The following is an 18566-nucleotide window of genomic DNA, read 5'->3' on the forward strand; positions in this document are numbered from 1 at the left end:
TGCTTCTGTTTTATGTTTGGATTTTTTTGCCTTGAGGCATGTGGTATCTTAGCTTCCCGACCAGGGATTGAATCCACATCCCCTACAGTGGAAGGTGAAGTCTGAACCACTGGGCCACCAGGGAAGTCCCTAGGATTTTTTTATTCTAGGACTTCTGTATTTTCTATTCCACTGTACTCATAGTAGTTACAGAATTTGTATTTTCTGAAACATGAAATCAAATCTAGGTTCTCTTACTCAAACATCTATAGTCGGAATTCCATGGTTCAATCCTGGGTTTTGGCACCAAAGAAATACATGAACAAGTAAATAAAAATAAAGTTGGAATTTAAAGAAAACAACTATAAAGCACCCCAGTCGTCCTGAATCATGCTAGTAGATGGCTTATGCACTTAGCCATGGCAGAATAGTACCAATATATGAATAGTAGTAAACATTGTGAATATTTCTGGAGCAGTTTATTGGGTGCCAGTTTCCATTATAAGTGTTTTCACACATAGTTAAGTCATTTAAGAACCCTTTCGCAGGGGTACTATTACTACTGTGTTAAAAATAGAAAAATGAAACAGAGAGATTGCCCAGAGTTACAGTGAATGAGCATTTTGTATAGACTTCCAGTAACTTTAAATTTATGTTCTAGACCAGATTCTGCATGGGAGGGACTTAAGTCATTGGAGACTTTAGACTAGAATGGATAAAGTTTAACGGGCTGGGGAAGAGGACAGATAAACCACCTTGAAGAGAAGCCTGCACTTGAAATATCTTCATCTTTCCATTCTCCGTATCACACAGAGCTACTGAGAATTATAGTTATAGCAAAATGTGATTTTTTTTAACAGATCTATTGACATACATGGATTGTCATGAAATACACTTTGAAAGATTTCATGATGTCTTTTAAATACACTGGTTGTTTCATGATTGTAATACAATATCCTAGAAACAGAGGCAGCCAGGGGTGATAAACCTCCTGAAATGCTGCAGTGGAAAGTACCCAGCAACATTCGTGAGGTTGGGGGAATCAAAAATCAAGTCTGAATCTCAGCAAACCTCAGCATCTAACTACGAGTTTATAGGAAACATAGAAAACACAAGCACAAGCTAAACAATACCACAGGAATTCAGTTAACAGACTCTGCTGCTGCTGCTAAGTCGCTTCAGTCATGTCCGACTCTGTGCGACCCCATAGACGGCAGCCCGCCAGGCTCCGCCGTCCCTGGGATTCTCCAGGCAAGAACACTGGAGTGGGTTGCCATTTCCTTCTCCAATGCATGAAAGTAAAAAGTGAAAGGGAAGTCGCTCAGTCGTGTCCGACTCTTAGCAACCCCATGGACTGCAGCCGACCAGACTTCTCCATCCATGGGATTCTCCAGGCAAGAGTACTGGAGTGGGGTGCCATTGCCTAGCATTGGAGAAATTCTACAGAACAAGTAACCCATTCTCTTCAACAAATAAGTAGCAAAGGAATAGACAGGGAAATTGTTACAGTTTAAAATATTTTTTAGGACTTCCCTAGTGGCCCAGTGGTTAAGAATATGTCTGCCAATGCAGGGGACACAGGTTCAATCCCTGGTCTGGGAAGATTCCACAACTACTGAGCCCTTGCTCTAAAGCCTGTGCTCTGCAGCAAGAGAAACCACCACAGTGAGAAGCCCGAGCACCACAACTATAGAGTAGCCCCTGCTGGCCGCAACTAGAGAAAGCCCACACAGCCATAAAGACCCAGCACAGCTAAAAATAAATAAAATGATTTTAAAAATATATTTTAAAAGAAATACATGTGTGTGCTCAATTGCTCAGTTGTGTCTGACTCTTTGAGAACCCGTGGACTGTATGTAGCCCTTCAGGCTCCTCTGTCCATGGGATTTTCCAGGCAAGAATACTGGAGTGGGTAGCCATTCCCTTCTCCAGGGGATTTTCCCAACCCAGGGCTTGAACCCAGGTCTCCCGCATTGTAAGAGGATTCTCTACCATCTGAGCCAACAGGGAAGCATATTAGTTATTAAAATTCATTAGAATTTATCTGTTTATCTTTTTCATTTTTGTTCCTTTTCTGAAGTGGTTATAAATGAAACAATATAATCTCTGGTACTTGCTTTGAAATGATCCCATGGGGATGGAAAATGGATTCTATAGATGAAACCAGATTGATCATGTATTGATAACTTTTGCATTTGGGTGCTTGTTGGCTACATTTGTTTATATTTGGAAATTTCCGTTGTATATATCTAAGGAGGATTAAAAAAATAATCCACAAAACTGCTAACAAAGGGGGAGCATATTAGATCTTCTTATCTTTTCTTGTGTTCTATTCTACTTTTATTATTAGAAAAATTCATTATGTCTTCAATTTGTACAATAAAAAGCAACCATTTTCTTTGAGACGGAATATTATTTTGTTTCAAAGAGAAGATTAGAGGAGAAACTAAATATATGAGTTCAAGATTGTAACTAGCCAGTAAGTTAAAGATTATAAGTAGCCAAAAAAGTGAAATGACTATAATTGTTATCATAAACTAGATATTTAAAATTAAGGTAGCTCCATAATCATACCTGATTTAGTTGAGCCTCACTTTATATAGTTTGAATTTGTCCCTTGTAACATCTTTTTAAGTTTAAAAAAGCCAATATACTAGTTATTATTAGATAGTATAATAAGATATGTTATGTGTTTAGTAAGTAGTGATTTTTATCTCTGATGCAGTTATATACTAAGGTAAGTATAAAATCATTTAAAATGTTATTTTTTAAAAAATTATTCAAATTCTAAACACATTGTTAATATCTATGCCAAGAAATCCCTACATCCTGAAGGTAAAACTGAAATTACATTAACTTTATTTTGATTGATCTCAAAAATCAACTAGTTCTGATACCCAGTTCACAGAATTGTTATCATTGGGTTGTAATGGTCAAAATCAATATTTTGTGTGCCTAATCACCAAAACATAATGGTAAATTTAAATTGTTATTTGCTGTTTAGTCGCTGAGTCAGGTCCTACTCTTTTGCAACCCCATGGACTGTAGCCTGTCAGGCCCGTCTGTCCATGGCATTTTCCAGGCAAGAACACTGGAGTGGGTTGCCATTTCCTTCTACAGAAGATCTTCCTGACCCAGGGATTGAACCCACAACTCCTGCGTTGCAGGTGGATTGCTGAGCTACCAGGGAAGCCAGATTTAAGTACTGCAGTATTTTAATTTTCCAAGGTGTAGTTGTGGACCTTAATCTGTAATATTTAAACATGAAGAGTTACTGGAGCTTAAGAAGCTAATTTTGTTGTTGTTCAGTTGCTATGTCCAACCTTTTGCAACCCCATGAACTGAAGCATGCCAGGCTTCCCTGTCCTTCACTGTCTCCCTTTCCTCAAACTCATGTCCTTTGGGTCAGTGATACCATCCAAGCATCTCATCCTCTGTTGCCCCCTTCTCCTCTTGCCCTCAGTCTTTCCCAGCATAATGAGTCAGCTGTTCGCATCAGGTGGCCAGTGTCTTGGAGCTTCAGCATCAGTCCTTCCAGTAAATATTCAGAGTTGATTTCCTTTAGGGTTGACTTGTTTGATCTCCTTGCTGTCCAAAGGACACAATGGAAAGACAAAAAGAAGCTAATAATTACAATTTCTGTATTACTCCCTCATCTCTATTTTGAAGCAAAATCTACTGCCAATTTCTTATGCTTTTTTTAATAAAAAGTAGAATAGTGGATTAACATTTCTTAGATTAGAACTCAGGAACACTGCTTGAGAGGCAAACCAGAAGCAGACCAGTCTATTAGCTCTGAGTATAATGTAATAAATAACATTTACATTCATGTGTATCATACTGTGTAACTATTCCCATGGGTAGATTCTGTTATAAATTGCCATTGGTTCTGGACAAGGAAAGGAAAGTTCTTATTATATTAAAAACTTGGAAATGAATCATCAGTCTTAATCCCTTCTTAATAAAGCCCACACTATGTTGCTGCTGTGGCTCTGTAGTTACATATTAAAATTCTCTTTCATCTCTTTTTGGTAGTCTGGGTTTCACTGCCTCTGAATGTTGCAGACCTACTTAAAGTTTGGGTTTTTTCCCCCAACAGTAGCCAAATCTTATCTCAGTATAGACTGTAAAGAAGTAACCACTATTAAAATTTACTTGTTCCATGCCGTAAACTTAGACGGAGTCAAATTTTAAAAAAGTTTTCTGCCATCCTTGTAGCAAGTCCATATAGGCACATGCACTTTCTTTTTAAACCTTTGTTAGAGTAGAACATTTTCTCAGAAAAGTACACAAATTAACCACACAGACGTGGCCAACATCCTTATTGAGGCATTGCATTTTAATGGGATGCTTTCTTCTCCATGACTGCCTCCTCCCCCAAAAAAGTGACTACCTGACTTTTAAACTGTATATTAAGTTTGCCTGTCTTGGACTTTGTTAAAGTACAACCATATAGGATATACTATTTGGCTTCTCTTAACATTATGAGGTTCATCCATGTGGTTCTAAATCACAGGATTTATCTCATCCTCTTAACTATATGGCTTGAAAAGTCCAGGTCTTTATTGAAAGCACTGCTGTGTTTCCTGACTTGTGCCTGTGATTTTAAGATAATTGTATATGTGCAACTCATCACCCCTTTTAATTGCCTTAGTGTACCTAGATATTATCTTCTTGACAAAAAATGCTAATGTCACATTTAAAGATTTTAACCTTGTACTCGGATAAGCCACTAAACTCTTTAATGAAATGCTTGGCCAGGTGTTGGGAGGACTGGTATGGGGCCAGTGCTTTCCTGTTGCTGGCTGCTTCCTATAGACTTGTGTTATTACTCACACGTAATCATGCTGGAGGAGCCCAGAGGGAAAGGCAGAAACAGGTACAGCAGGATAACGGCACTGGTACAGTGGAATGGCAGGACTCTCCAGGTTAGGGAAATTCAAACTATATTGTGTTTCCTCACCCCTAGAATATTAGTAAGGTAGGCTGCCTGTAGATCTGTTTTTTATGTGAAGGACAAGAATTCCTCACCATTCTAAAATATTCTCAGACTTAGTTGCCTCTGTAGCAGTTTGGGGCTTCCAAGGTGGCCCAGTGGTAAAGAATCTGCCTGCCAATGCAGGAGACACAGGAGATGTAAATTCAGTCACTGAGTCAGGAAGATCCCCTGAAGGAGGAAATGGCAACCCACCCCAGTATTCTTGCCTGGAGAATCCCATAAACAGAGGAGCCTGGTGGATTACAGTTCACAGGGTTGCAGAGAGTCAGACACAACTGAGCATCTGAGCACACACACAGCAGCTTTGGTCTCCCTCTGAACTTTTCTACAAAAGAGGTTCTGTGTCGGCCTGGCAATGCCATCTCCTTACATTATTGGACTGCCACTGAGTCTGTGCAGTTCAGTCTCTGAGTCGTGTCCGACTCTTTGAGAACCCATGGTCTCCAGCACGCCAGGCCTCCCTGTCCATCACCAACTCCCAGAGTTTACTCAAACGTGTCCATTGAGTCAGTGATGCCATCTAACCATCTCATCCTCTGTCATCCCCTTCTCCTCATGTATTCAATTTTTCCCAACATCAGGGTCTCTTCCAGTGAGTCAACTCTTCACATCAGGTGGCCAAAGTATTGGACTTTCAGCTTCAACATCAGTGCTTCCAATGAACAGCCAGGACTGATCTCCTTTAGGATGGACTGGTTGGATCTCCTTGCAGTCCAAGGGGCTCTCAAGAGTCTTCTGCAACACCACAGTTCAAAAGCATCAATTCTTCAGCACTCAGCTTTCTTTATACTCTAACTCTCACATCCATACATGACTACTAGAAAAGCCATAGTGTCGACTAGACGGACCTTTGTTGACAAAGTAATGTCTCTGCTTTTTAATATGCTGTCTAGGTTGGTCATAACTTTCCTTCCAAGGAGTAAGCATCTTTCTTTTTTTTTTTTTTTAGGAGTAAGTGTCTTTTAATTTCATGGCTGCAGTCACCATCTGCAGTGATTTTGGAGCCCAAAACAATAAAGTCTGCCACTGTTTCCACTGTTTCTCCATCTATTTGCCATGATGTGATGAGACCAGATGCCATGATCTTTGTTTTCTGAATGTTGAGCTTTAAGCCAACTTTTTCACTCTCCTCTTTCACTTTCATCAAGAGGCTCTTTAGTTCTTCTTCACTTTCTGCCATAAGGGTGGTGTCATCTCCGTATCTTAGGTTATTGATATTTCTACCAGCAATCTTGATTCCAGCCTGTGCTTCATCCAGCCCAGCGTTTCTCATCATGTAATCAGCATAGAAGTTAAAGAAGCAAGGTGACAATATACAGCCTTGACATTCTCCTTTTCCAATTTGGAACCAGTCTGTTGTTCCATGTCCAATTCTAACTGTTGCTTCCTGACCTGCATACAGGTTTCTCAAGAGGCAGATCAGGTGGTCTGGTATTCCAGTCTCTTTCAGAATTTTCCACAGTTGTGATCCATGGCAGTCAAAGGCTTTGGCATAGTCAATAAAGCAGAAATAAATGTTTTTCTGAAACTTTCTTGCTTTTTCGATGATCCATTGGATGTTGGCAATTTGATCTCTGGTTCCTCTGCCTTTTCTACAACCAGCATGAACATCTGGAAGTTCACGGTTCATGTATTGCTGAAGCCTGGCTTGGAGAATTTTGAGCATTACTTTGCTAGCATGTGAGATGAGTACAATTGTGCAGTAGTTTAAGCATGCTTTGGCATTGCCTTTCTTTGGGAATGGAATGAAAACTGACTGTTGCCAGTCCTATGGCCACTGCTGAGTTTTCTAAATTTGCTGACATATTGAGTGCAGCACTTTCACAGCATCATCTTTTAGGATTTGAAATAGCTCAACTGGAATTCCATCACCTCCACTAGCTTTGTTCATATTATGGCATCCAGTTCCTTCATATCATGGCATCCGGTTCCATCACTTCATGGCAAATAGATGGAGAAACAGTGGAAACAGTGCCTGACTTTATCTTTTTAGGCTCCAAAATCACTGCAGATGGTGATTGCAGCCATGGAATAAAAAGACATATACTCCTTGAAAGAAAAGTTATGACCAACCTAGACAGCATATTAAAAAGCAGAGACATTACTTTGTCAACAAAGGTCCGTCTAGTCAACACTATGGCTTTTCTGGTAGTCATGTATGGATGTGAGAGTTGGAGTATAAAGAAAGCTGAGCACTGAAGAATTGATGCTTTTGAACTGTGATGTTGGAGAAGACTCTTGAGAGTCCCTTGGACTGCAAGAAGATTCAACCAGTGCATCCTAAAGGAGATCAGTCCTTGCTGTTCATTGGAAGGACTGATGTTGAAGCTGAAACTCCAATGCTTCAGTCACCTGATGCCAAGAGTTTACTCATTGGAAGAGACCCTGATGCTGGGAAAGATTGAAGGCAGGAGGAGAAGGGGACAACAGAGGATGAGATGGTTGGATGGCATCACTGACTCAATAGACATGAGTTTGGGTGAACTCCAGGAGTTGGTGATGGACAGAGAGGCCTGGCGTGCTGTGGTTCATGGGGTCGCAAAGAGTTGGATATGACTGAACCATTGAACTGAATTGAACTGTACTTTCACAGCATCATCTTTTAGGATGATGAGTCTGTTACCCTCATTTTATCCTTCCTGACAATGTATTGTTGAGCACTTGTAGAATTATTCTGTATTAAATAGATTACATGTGGTTAAGGATTAAGTATGAAAGTTTTCTCTCCGGTTTGAGGTTTAGGGATAGTTTTCTTTTCCCCAAAGAAGAAAAGTATAGGTGGGAAGTACCTCTGTCAAGTCTCTACAAGCAGGATTCACTGTATTAGTTAGCTGAACTAGGTTCATTTGTTGTTGTTCAGTTCCTAAGTTGTGTCCAACTCTCTGTGACCTATGGACTGCAGCACACCAGGCATCTCTGTCCTTCACTATCTCCCAGAGTTTGCTCAAACTTATGGCCATCAAGTCGGTGATGCCATCCAACCATCTCATCCTCTGTCGACTCCTTCTCCTCCTGCCTTCAATCTTTCCCAGCATCTGGGTCTTTTCCAGTGAATTAGCTCTTCGCATCATGTAACTGAAATATAGCAGCTTCAGCTTCAGTCCTTCCAATGAATATTCATGGTTGATTTCCTTTAGGATTGGGGCTTCCCTGGTGGCTCAGAGGTTAAAATGTCTGCTTGCAATGCAGGAGACCCTGGTTCGATCCCTGGGTTGGGAAGATTCCCTGGAGAAGGAAATGGCAACCCACTCCAGTGTTCTTTCCTGGAGAATCCCATGGATGAGGAACCTGGTGGGCTACAGTCCACGGGGTCACAAAGAGTTGGCCACGACTGAGCAACTTCACTTTTCCTTTAGGATTGACTGGTTTGATCTCCTTGCAGTCCAGGGGACTCTCAAGAGTCTTCTCCAGCACCACAGTTCAAAAAGTGTCAATTCTTTCGTGCTCAGCCTATTTTATGGTCCACTCTCACATCAATACGTGAGTACTGGAAAAGCCATCACATCGCTTTGACTATATGGACCTTTGTCAGCAAAGTGATGTCTTTGCTTTTCATTATGCTGTCTAGGTTTGTCATAGCTTCTCTTCCAAGGAGCAAGTGTCTTTTAATTTTGTGGCTGCAGTCACCATTTGCAGTGATTTTGAAGCCCAAGAAAAGGAAATCATTACATGACTATATTTATTCTAAGTAAAGTCATGTGAAGCTTCCACTGTTATTGAAAATCTGACATGCTAAAAATACAGGCTATTTAGTGTTTTTATTTCTGGACAAATGTTAATCATGACATATAAGAAAATATTTTACTTATGCCTCTTCTGCCTTTTAAGAAATCACTTACAAGAAAAAATTAATGTATTATCATGAATAAAATAACATATTTTCTCCAAATAAACCTCCTTAGATCCTACAATCAGCTGAATATTTTGATGTCATGAATGAATAATGTAAAGTATGTTTGTTTGGGTTGTTTGGGGGTTATTTTTGTTTGGTTTTGATTTTTTTAAGTGAAATTTGAATACAGCAGCACAATAATAAATAATTCATTTGCTCAGCATTCTTCTTAAATTGAACTAAATGAGAGGAAAAAAGGGAAATGAGTTATAACATGTTGTACTTTGCCCATTATTGATTACAAGAGTGATAACACACCAGCACATTTTCTCCGTGAAAGTAATTAAAGCCCTTTGCTTTTAGGAACTGGAACGAGCGTGGAGAGAATATGATAAGTTAGAGTACGACGTAACTGTTACCAGGAACCAGATGCAAGAGCAGCTGGATCGCCTCGGTGAAGTTCAGGTACAGAATTATAATAAGTTTACTTTGTTCTAACTGGCTTTGACTGGTACTGTGCAATCCATCTTGTTGGATTCACTCAAAGCTTCAACATTTGTTGCATAATTAGCTACCTAACATCTGGATTTCAATGATACTTTCAATGATAGGAATCTTACTGTCTCACAAAGTAGCCCATCCCTCATTGTTTAAAAGTTCTTTATTCTGTAGAGCACATAGTGAGCCCCAGGGTGTTCTGTGCTCCTGGCTGTCACTTGACATTGAAGTGTCAAATTATTTTATCTATTCTATTTTAAATCCCTCTCTTCTATCAAACTGTTTTAGCCCATTATCTTGACTGCTATGTTAATTAGAATAGGGGAAGATGTGGCAACTTTGGGCATAAAGAATCCAATTTTGTGGATAGGTAGATAGGGAGCCAAGGTCCAGGTGTTTGTTTTTTCATCTGTAAACTGAAAATAATAATAGCTGTCTTAAAATAATACCCTGGGGAATGGAGATTATATATATTTGAAAAAAAAATAAATAAAAGTCACTTCATGCACAATGTAAATTTAATCATTTACATTGGAATCCCAGTGGACTCAACAATTCAGTATAATAAATAGATAGTAAGGTTGACATAGAAAGTCACCTGTCTTCTATGCATGCTATCCAAAATAGAATCACTAAACCACATGTAGTTTTTAGGCCCTTCAGTGTTGCTAGTGTAGTTGTTGGGCATTTGCAATATTGCTAGGAATTTTTAATTACCTAAATTTAAGTAGCCATGTGTGGTTGTGACTTCTGTTTTGTACACTGAAGTTACTAAATGGAATATTTAAAAAATGGTAAATATCTAAAATATAACCAAGGGATCGGCAAACTTTATCTGTAAAAGGCCAGATGTTAAAGACTTTAGATGTTGCAAGTATAAACACTCTGCCACAAAATCTTTGGTACTTGGGATTTTTAATAACCCCTTAAGAGTAAGAGAATAAAGTTAATTTTTAGGCCATAGGCCATAAAAAAGAAGCTGTGAACCAAAGCAGTTTGGAGTCCTGATTAATCTAATAAAAAAGTTCATCACGAAAATTTAGGAGAAGGAAATGGCAACCCACTCCAGTATTCTTGCCTGTAAAATTCCGTGGACAGAGGAGCCTGGCAAGCTATAGTCCATGGGATCGCAAAGAGCTGGCCACGACTGAGCGACTGAGCACATGAATATTTAATTAGTATAGGACATGAGAGAAGACCTGAATAAATGGAGAGGTATTAATTGTTATACTGTGTTGTCGATGACCTGATTTAACATTATCACAATGAAAATTCTTCCCATAAGCATAATTCTATTCCAACCAAATTTCCAGAAAAGAAAATCACAAAATGGTTCTGTATTTTTAAGGTATAATAAAGACCACAAGTAGTTAAACGTTTTGTAAAAAAATGAAAAACTAGGAGGCACATCTTATAAGAAGTAGCATTGCGCGTATAACCTTAGGCCAGTTACATATGCCTCAGTTTCCACTCAGTAAAATAAAAATAATACCAGTATCTAGCCCTGTTGGGTTATTATGATGGTTAAATGTGTTGATTTTTTTTAAGCACTTAGAATAGAACCAGGCAAATAAAACATACTATATATAAAACATATATAATTATTTGTTAAATACATGAGTAAACAATGAAAAAACATAGGAAACTTAGAAAATGACATACTAGGAAGAAGTCTCTTGAACCTCTAAAAATTCAACAAGTTACTTAACTAGATTTGCGGAAAACTTTTTCATTTTGGTTTGGAGAAACAGAAATGCATTAGCAAAATAGACAAAGAACGTGAAAAGTTTTAATTGATAGAAAACTTAATAACACAGTTTGCTAACAAGTGTTTGAAAAGTTGGTCAGTGTAACTAGGAACCAGAGAAGTGCAAAATAAAATAAAAATGAGGTTTTCATTAAACACCTTTCAGATACACAGAAATATGTATTCTTTTAAATTATTGCAAAAATAATACATATTCTGTATGTGCAGTTGTCTGATTTGTGTAGTTTATATTCCCTCTCACAAGTCTTTATTGGTATTCACATTTCAGGGCTAGCATAATCATGACAATTTTCGTACTTACTTACCTGTTTCTTTTTAAGTTATAGTCCTAAAAATTATATTTATTGTTTTACTGTTTATCAATGAGTCATAGAGTTTTGTTAGAATCTTACCAATATTATCTTATTTTGGCTTCAATTAGAGTATTTAGCCGAAGGTCATGAAATGGGGTATTAGAGGTAAAAAGAAGTAGATACAACTTTAGGTTAGAATAAAAATGGCAATAATAAAATGGCAAACTGAAAATTTGTCCTGAAAATTCTTTTTAACTCTATCAGTCAAAACTCTTCAAAATATATTTTGTAAATTGCCCTTTTGGCATTTCTCTATGTTCTAGAACTTAGGAAGCTAAAATACTTTCCTTTTTTTCCCCTAAAAATGCTTTGTTTAATTTGAGGTTGGTGAGTTTCTGTTCTGTTGTGTTTTTGTGTTGTTTTGTTGGTTTTGGTTTAGGGGAAGTTCCCCATTTTTAGTCCCATCTAGTCAGTATTCCTTCCCGATTGTAAATAATGCAACACAATGCTTATTGAAAAAATGTGAAATAGTGTACCATGTAGGTCTGAAATATTAAATTTTTCTCTTTCTTTGCTTTTTCTTTATCATTAACATTGCAAAACTGAGAAGGACACACAGATTATATTAAGTAGTCTCAAAAGTAACCACTGTGGTTCTCATTTTTTAGATATGTAATTAGTGGAATTTATAACTGTATCTCATGATTTCTCTCCCTCTCGCCGCCCTCATGTGTGGTCTATCCATTTTTACGGATAGACCGAATCAGCAGGAATTCAGCGTGCACAAATTCAGAAAGAACTCTGGAGAATTCAGGATGTCATGGAAGGACTGAGTAAACACAAGCAGCAGAGAGGCACTTCGGAAACAGGTACATTGGTTTCGTCTTTTATTCTGCACTAATTGACTATATTATTATATCTAAGTGGAATGACATGCAGAATTGGATTTCCCTTGTTATTTTACTGGATTTTTGGCATTAGAAAACAGGTACTTTGTAATAATGAATTAGTACCCAAGTTTATATGTAATATATAGAAAGAAAAAGTTCTCCCAGCCACACTCAGAAAAAAATAAATCATTGTTTTGTATCTGTAATTATAAACACACACAATAATTTGGTTTGAGTAGTTTTTTCCCCACAATAGAAAGTGCTGGTTTTCATCAGTATGCTTTTTTCTCCTTAACAGCACAGTATAGTAACAGCTGTGTAAAAATACATTGTATAGGTAAACTGTAATTTATCAATTTCAGTGTTGATGGACAGTATTTTTTTCAGTAGGTTGATTCCAGTAGGTTGTTGGTGGGTTGGTTGAGGGTTTTTTTTGTTTTTCTTTGATATAATGAACATTACTGTGTACATGATAAACACACATGCTAGTACTAATGGATTGTAGAAAATGAGAAATAAGTTTACATTTTTCATTTTGATAGGCACAGCCAAATTGCCCTCCTAAAAGATTGTATCAAATCATACTTAAACCAATTGTATTTGAGAAAACCCATTTGCCCGTACTGTCGTTTAAATTAGATATTTCAGTTTGTATTTTTAAGGTAATGAGTTTTTAAATTTATTTTATTGTAGTGGCTTTATGTGTTAATTTCTACTGTATAGCAATGTAATGGGTTTTTAATTCAGAAAACGTTAATAAACGGGTTAGAAACTAAAGCTTTTGTTGAAAATAAGCAAAATGAAATTGTTCCTTTTTTCTATAGATTTAAGAAGGTATGTTTAGTGTTAAGTAGTTATAGTTTACATTTTTTTTAATAGGTATGATAGGATCAAAGCCTTTCTCAACAGTTAAGTACAAAAATGAGGTAAGTTTGGATTGTTTCTCTAACTATAATTATTTTAATTTATAATTAAAACATGAATTAGAATTTACTCATAACAAAAATGTTTTCTAAATATATCTGTTATTGTCTTAATCTTGAAATTTCAGTGGTTCAGTAATTTGGTGCTTTTAACGAGTATGATCTTCTTCCCTTTTTTTAATGCAAAAAATTTTGAATCACCACTTTTTATCTATGTTAGAACTTTAACATTGTCATACTTTTTCTAATGTAAGTAATTTGAGTATTTATTTATCATTGTTTGGTGTATTTTTTAAAGTGTATGAGATGACTGATAGATAAGTTGGCTGTGTATCATGCATACCATAAAGAAATTACAACTATAAAGAGATACTGTCAACCTAGTTGAAAGCATCTGTTGTCGTGAATTTTGTATAAAAGTCAACCAAAAAGAAATGGCTTTTTTTTTCCTCTTAAATTTACCTAAACAAAGTGGAGCAAGATTTTTAAAATTAATTCTTCTATTTTTAAAATAAAATACAGTAGTTTCATAAATTTGTTTTGATGTTGAGCTTCAGAGTAAAGCTAACCTATGGTTACCAAAAAAAATGAGATGCAACCAAATTTAAAACCCAGTTATTGGCTATCATAAACATTTTTGGTTTTACTTTTTGATATGAGACTCTTGACTTGGCAGTGTCCCTTTAATTTTCTTAAAGTGAATGTAAGTTAACTTACCATTGCAAAGAATTTCGATATACTTAATTCAGTATGCTTATCTAAATAAGGTGACTGTTCTACAATCTTTAGGAAGAGGAAGTAGTCCCACCTCGTCCTCCACTTCCTCGGTCCTATGACTTTACAGACCAGCCTCCCATAATCCCCCCTCTGCCCAGTGATAGCAGCTCCTTGCTCTGTTATAGCAGGGGCCCAGTCCATCTGCCCGAAGAAAAGAAGATTCACCAAGTTCAAGGATATCCAAGAAATGGATCCCACTGTGTAAGTGGCTGCAATAGCCACAGAGTAATCAATCGTACATGCCCTCATTTTTCCCAACAATTTATTTTTGACTCAGTCTTTTCTTTTTACTATTATCACATCACTTTTAGCCAGTACTTTTGTGTTCATATATAACATTATCGTCTGTTTTTCCTGTTTTAGTTTTATGTTTCTTATTTTGTCATTTTCCCCCCACACAATTTTAATATTTCATAGTTTGTTGCTTTTCATGAATATTTTAATCAAGTGGTTATGTTGCATGTGTTTAAGGAGCCATATTTTAAATCTACCGTTTCAGGATATTGGAGGCAAAGTGATATCTTTAAATCAGAAAGATGCAAGGAAGAAAAAGATCCTTATCAGGAACGATAAAAAGGTTGGGATATGGGCAGTTCAGTATAGGAAAACTTAGAGGATTTGGACATTGCCAGCAAGAGACATTACCCATGGAAACTAGAAAAAAGCTTAGAGATTAAGTAAATGTGTTAAATGAATAAGCAAGGAGAAGAGAACAAGAAAAAAAGAAATAGGGCTAATTGAGTTAATATGATATAATTATTTTCAGACTTTAGTTATACTATGATAAAAATGTTCTGATGACTTTGTCCTTAAGAGGAATATTCTTAATTTTAAAGCCAAAAGATATACTGGTTAAAAATCTTACAAAGTCTTTTTTTTCCCTATCCTAATTATAACATATATATTAATTGCTTTATACCCAATATAGCTGACTGAGGTTTTTGATTGTTAAGAGTGTGAGTTTTTGGAGGTAAACATTTTTAAAAAGACTTTTACCTTTTTTTTTTTTGTAATTACTCATCTTTCTTTCAAGGGTCCAGATTATAGACTCTACAAGAGTGAGCCAGAATTAACAACAGTGGCGGAAGTTGATGAGTCTAATGGAGAAGAAAAATCAGAACCTGCTTCAGAAATAGAAACTTCTGTTAAAGGTCAGCATTTGTGATATGTCTTATCTCCTGTGTTTTTCAGACATTTTAGAAACAAATTCAGTTTGCATGCTGACAGAGTACATATACGAGCCCGCAGTCCCTTATCTGAAACCTGTGGAATCTGACGAGTTTCTGAATTTAGAAGTTTTCAGATATTGAGACAACAGCATGACCCATAAACTGTATATTATAAGTCACCTTCTCTGCTAGGAATCTCCCTTTTTAAACAGTAATATTTTTGGATTATTCATCCTTTGTGGGATAAAGACTAAAAAACTTCATGTCAGTTAAGGTGAGGTTTTATTGAGTATAAGTTTATGTCAAACTTGTGAAAAACTTTCTATTTCCTAACCTGACACTTTATTTTTTGGTTTTTATTCTTTCAAAATTATATATAAAAGATTAGGAATAAGACAGACTTTTATACAATTTCTATAAAAGTAAATTCTATGAAATAATGCTTATTTTTACTGTGTATACTCTGATTATCTTTTAATACTTATTTATTTGGCTGTGCTGAGTCTTAGTTGAAGTATGTGGTATCTAATTCCCTGACCAAGGATCAAACCTGGGCCCCCTGCATTGGGAGCTTGGAGTCTTAGCCACTTGACCACCAAGGAGGTCATCTGATTATTTTTAACGCTAGTCATTCTTTAAGAAATTAAAAAAAAAAAAAAAAAAAAAAGGATAGAGAGGGGGCTATTCAGGAATAAGACAGAAAAAAACAGATATAGTGCAGTACTTGAACTTTGAGCTGATCATGGTTTAAAAGAAAAGCTCTAAAGACATTCTTTGGAGAATAATGGAAATTTACATAGGTTCTAGATGATAGGTTCTAATGATACTGTGATACTGTGGTTATTTAGGAGATGTAGTAAGTGAATTCTGAAACACTTAGGAGTAAAGTATCTGTGACTTACTTTTAAAAATGTTTCACCAAAAAATTTGTTAGAGATAAAACAAATAATCTACAATGTGGGATTTTTCAGAAAAGTAATTTCTGATCATCATAACTCCCTAGTCAATTTTTTTAAACCTGCTAGAGGGTTACAAAGTAAATTTTGAACAATATGAAATGATAATATTCACATAGTTTTTTCCATAATTGGAATATTTTTCAAGGTTTTCTAATGTCAGTGTTTTTTTTTTCCCATTAGAAAAATATTGCTATCTTGAAAAGTTAATATCTATACACCTTTCTCATTCGAATCATATCTTCTCATTGAAAGTCTTTTTTAACTTTCTCTTTTCACAGACAAATTTAAGTTAAAGAGTCACAGTCCTAGTCCTTACCATATTGTTGCATGTAGTTATAAATACGCAGGAATTATCAGACAGCAAACAAAGTAAATGTTTTTGGTAACTAGATACCCTGGCCAATCCTCCCACAAACAGGGATTATAAAAGCTGGTTCAGGGACTTCCCTGGTGGCCCAGTGGCTCCAACTCCACAGTTCCGATGCAGGGAGCCCCAGTTCACTCCCTGGTCAGGGAACTAGATCTTACATGCCATAACAAAGAACTTGCATGTCAAAACTGAAAAGATCCTGCCTGCCACAACAAATCTTCAGATCCAAAGTGCCACAGCTAAGAGACTTGGTGTAGCCGAAAAAAAAAGCTAGTTCAGGAACTTCCTGGTGGTCCAATGCAGGGAGCCTGGGTTTGATCCTTGGTTGGGGAACTGGATCCCACATGCCGCAACTGAGTTTGCATACCGCCACTAAAAGATCCCGCATGCTGCAACTAAGACCCAGCACTTTTATATAAAAGCTGGTTCATATCACTTAAATTTTTTGAGAAGCTTCAACAAGTTGAAGAAAAGTAAAGAAAGGAATGTTTAGGTGGAAAATTACGTGAAGGGTGGTTCATTAGTCTAGGCTTCCTTGGTAGCTCAGATAGTAAAGAATCCACTTGCAATGCAGGAGACCTGGGTTCAAGCCCTGAGTGGGAAGATAGCATGGCTACCCACTCCAGTATTCTTGCGTGGAGAATTCCATGGACAGAGGAGCCTGGTATGCTAACAGTCCATGGGGTCACAAAGAGTCAGGCACAACTAAGCAACTAACACGTACATCATTAGTCTACTCAGACCACCGTAACAAAATACTAGAGAACAAGTGCTTGTTTTGTGGGGGTTTATTTGTTTGTTGGTTTTGTTTTGCATATTTGGCTGTGTTGGGTCTTAATTTCGGCATGCAGGGTCAGTTAGCCCCAAAGCATGTGGGATATTAGTTTATGGAGCAGGGATCAAACCCATGTCCTCTGCATTACAGGGCAGATCCTTAACCACTGGACCAACAGGGGAGTCCCACCAAGAGCTTTACACAACAGACATTTGTTCTTACAGTTCTGCAGGCTGAAAGATCAAGTTCTGGGAAGATTTTCTAACTTTTTATTTTGCATTGGGGTGCAGTTGATTAACAATGTTGTGATAGTTTCAAGTGAACAACAAAGAGACTCAGCCAGCCATACTCCCCTCCCATCCACGCTGCCACAGAACAATGAGCAGAGTTCCCTGTGCTATAGAGTCCTTGTTGGTTATCCATTTTAAGTATAGCAGAGTGTACCTGTCCATCCCAAACTCCCTAGCTATTCCTTTCCACCTCCCTTTTCCTGGGTAACCATAAGTTCATTCTCTTAAATCTGTGAGTCATAACAACCTCTTTTTAAGAACCATTTTCAGGTCTTCAACATCAGGGGCTAGCATTTCAGCAGGAATTTTAGGAAGACCACTTCAATCTATAGCAGGAGGCATCCAGGAAGTTACTAAGTGGAGCATGAGAGCCAGCTTTCACTTTGCGACAGGACAAAGCTCAGAGCATGAACATACTAGTAGTCTGCTAGGAGACCCAGTCAGATAAAGTAGTCTGCTAGGAGACCCAGTCAGATAAAGTTGGGACCCTCTGAGGGGTATACTCTCAGTGAAAACTGATTAATTTGGTTTCATCAAAATTTAGAACTTTTGCCCATCAGAACAGGAGGAAAAATTACCAATACATACACCTGACAAAACCCTTGTGTTCAAAATATATAAACAACTCTTGTAAATCAATAATAAACAACCCAGTGCAGGCATATAAGCCTTGGAGAGCTAACAAATAAGGTATACAAATGACCAGTAAACACATGGAAAAGTTTACAACTTATTGATCATAAAAGAATTGCAGTTTTAATGCAAATAAAAATCACAATGCACACCATCTAAAATGATTGAACTTAAAAGACTGACTGACTACCTAGTGTTGGTTAGGATGCGGACCAGCTGAAATTCACACCCATTTCTGAGGTGGTCGAAGATAGAACAGTAGTCTGGCAGCTTCTTATAAAGTTAAACATGCATTTATCAAACTTAGGAATCCTATGTATCTACCTAAGAAAAATGAAAACATAACTCCTCACAAAGACTTATTCAAGGGTCTTTAAAGCAAGCTTTAATTCATAGTAGACAAAAACTGGA

General features: G+C 37.0%; 1 protein-coding gene across 16 annotated transcripts in view; it reads left to right on the forward strand.

The window, feature by feature from the left end:
- Positions 1-18566, forward strand: part of PLEKHA5 (pleckstrin homology domain containing A5) — a 262286-nt gene that overhangs the window by 228332 nt on the left and 15388 nt on the right. For 12 of the 16 annotated variants that reach the window (XM_027541455.1, XM_027541457.1, XM_027541464.1 and 9 more), the window contains 5 exons: positions 9174-9275; positions 12127-12238; positions 13139-13185; positions 13972-14160; positions 14993-15110. In XM_027541455.1, coding sequence (XP_027397256.1) covers positions 9174-9275; positions 12127-12238; positions 13139-13185; positions 13972-14160; positions 14993-15110 — 568 coding nt within the window. The remainder of the gene's footprint in view (positions 1-9173; positions 9276-12126; positions 12239-13138; positions 13186-13971; positions 14161-14992; positions 15111-18566) is intronic. The other 4 variants (XM_027541466.1, XM_027541467.1, XM_027541459.1 and 1 more) reach the window with 1 other exon arrangement.

The sequence above is a fragment of the Bos indicus x Bos taurus genome, chromosome 5 (assembly GCF_003369695.1).
Source record: "Bos indicus x Bos taurus breed Angus x Brahman F1 hybrid chromosome 5, Bos_hybrid_MaternalHap_v2.0, whole genome shotgun sequence".
Lineage (NCBI taxonomy): Eukaryota > Metazoa > Chordata > Mammalia > Artiodactyla > Bovidae > Bos > Bos indicus x Bos taurus.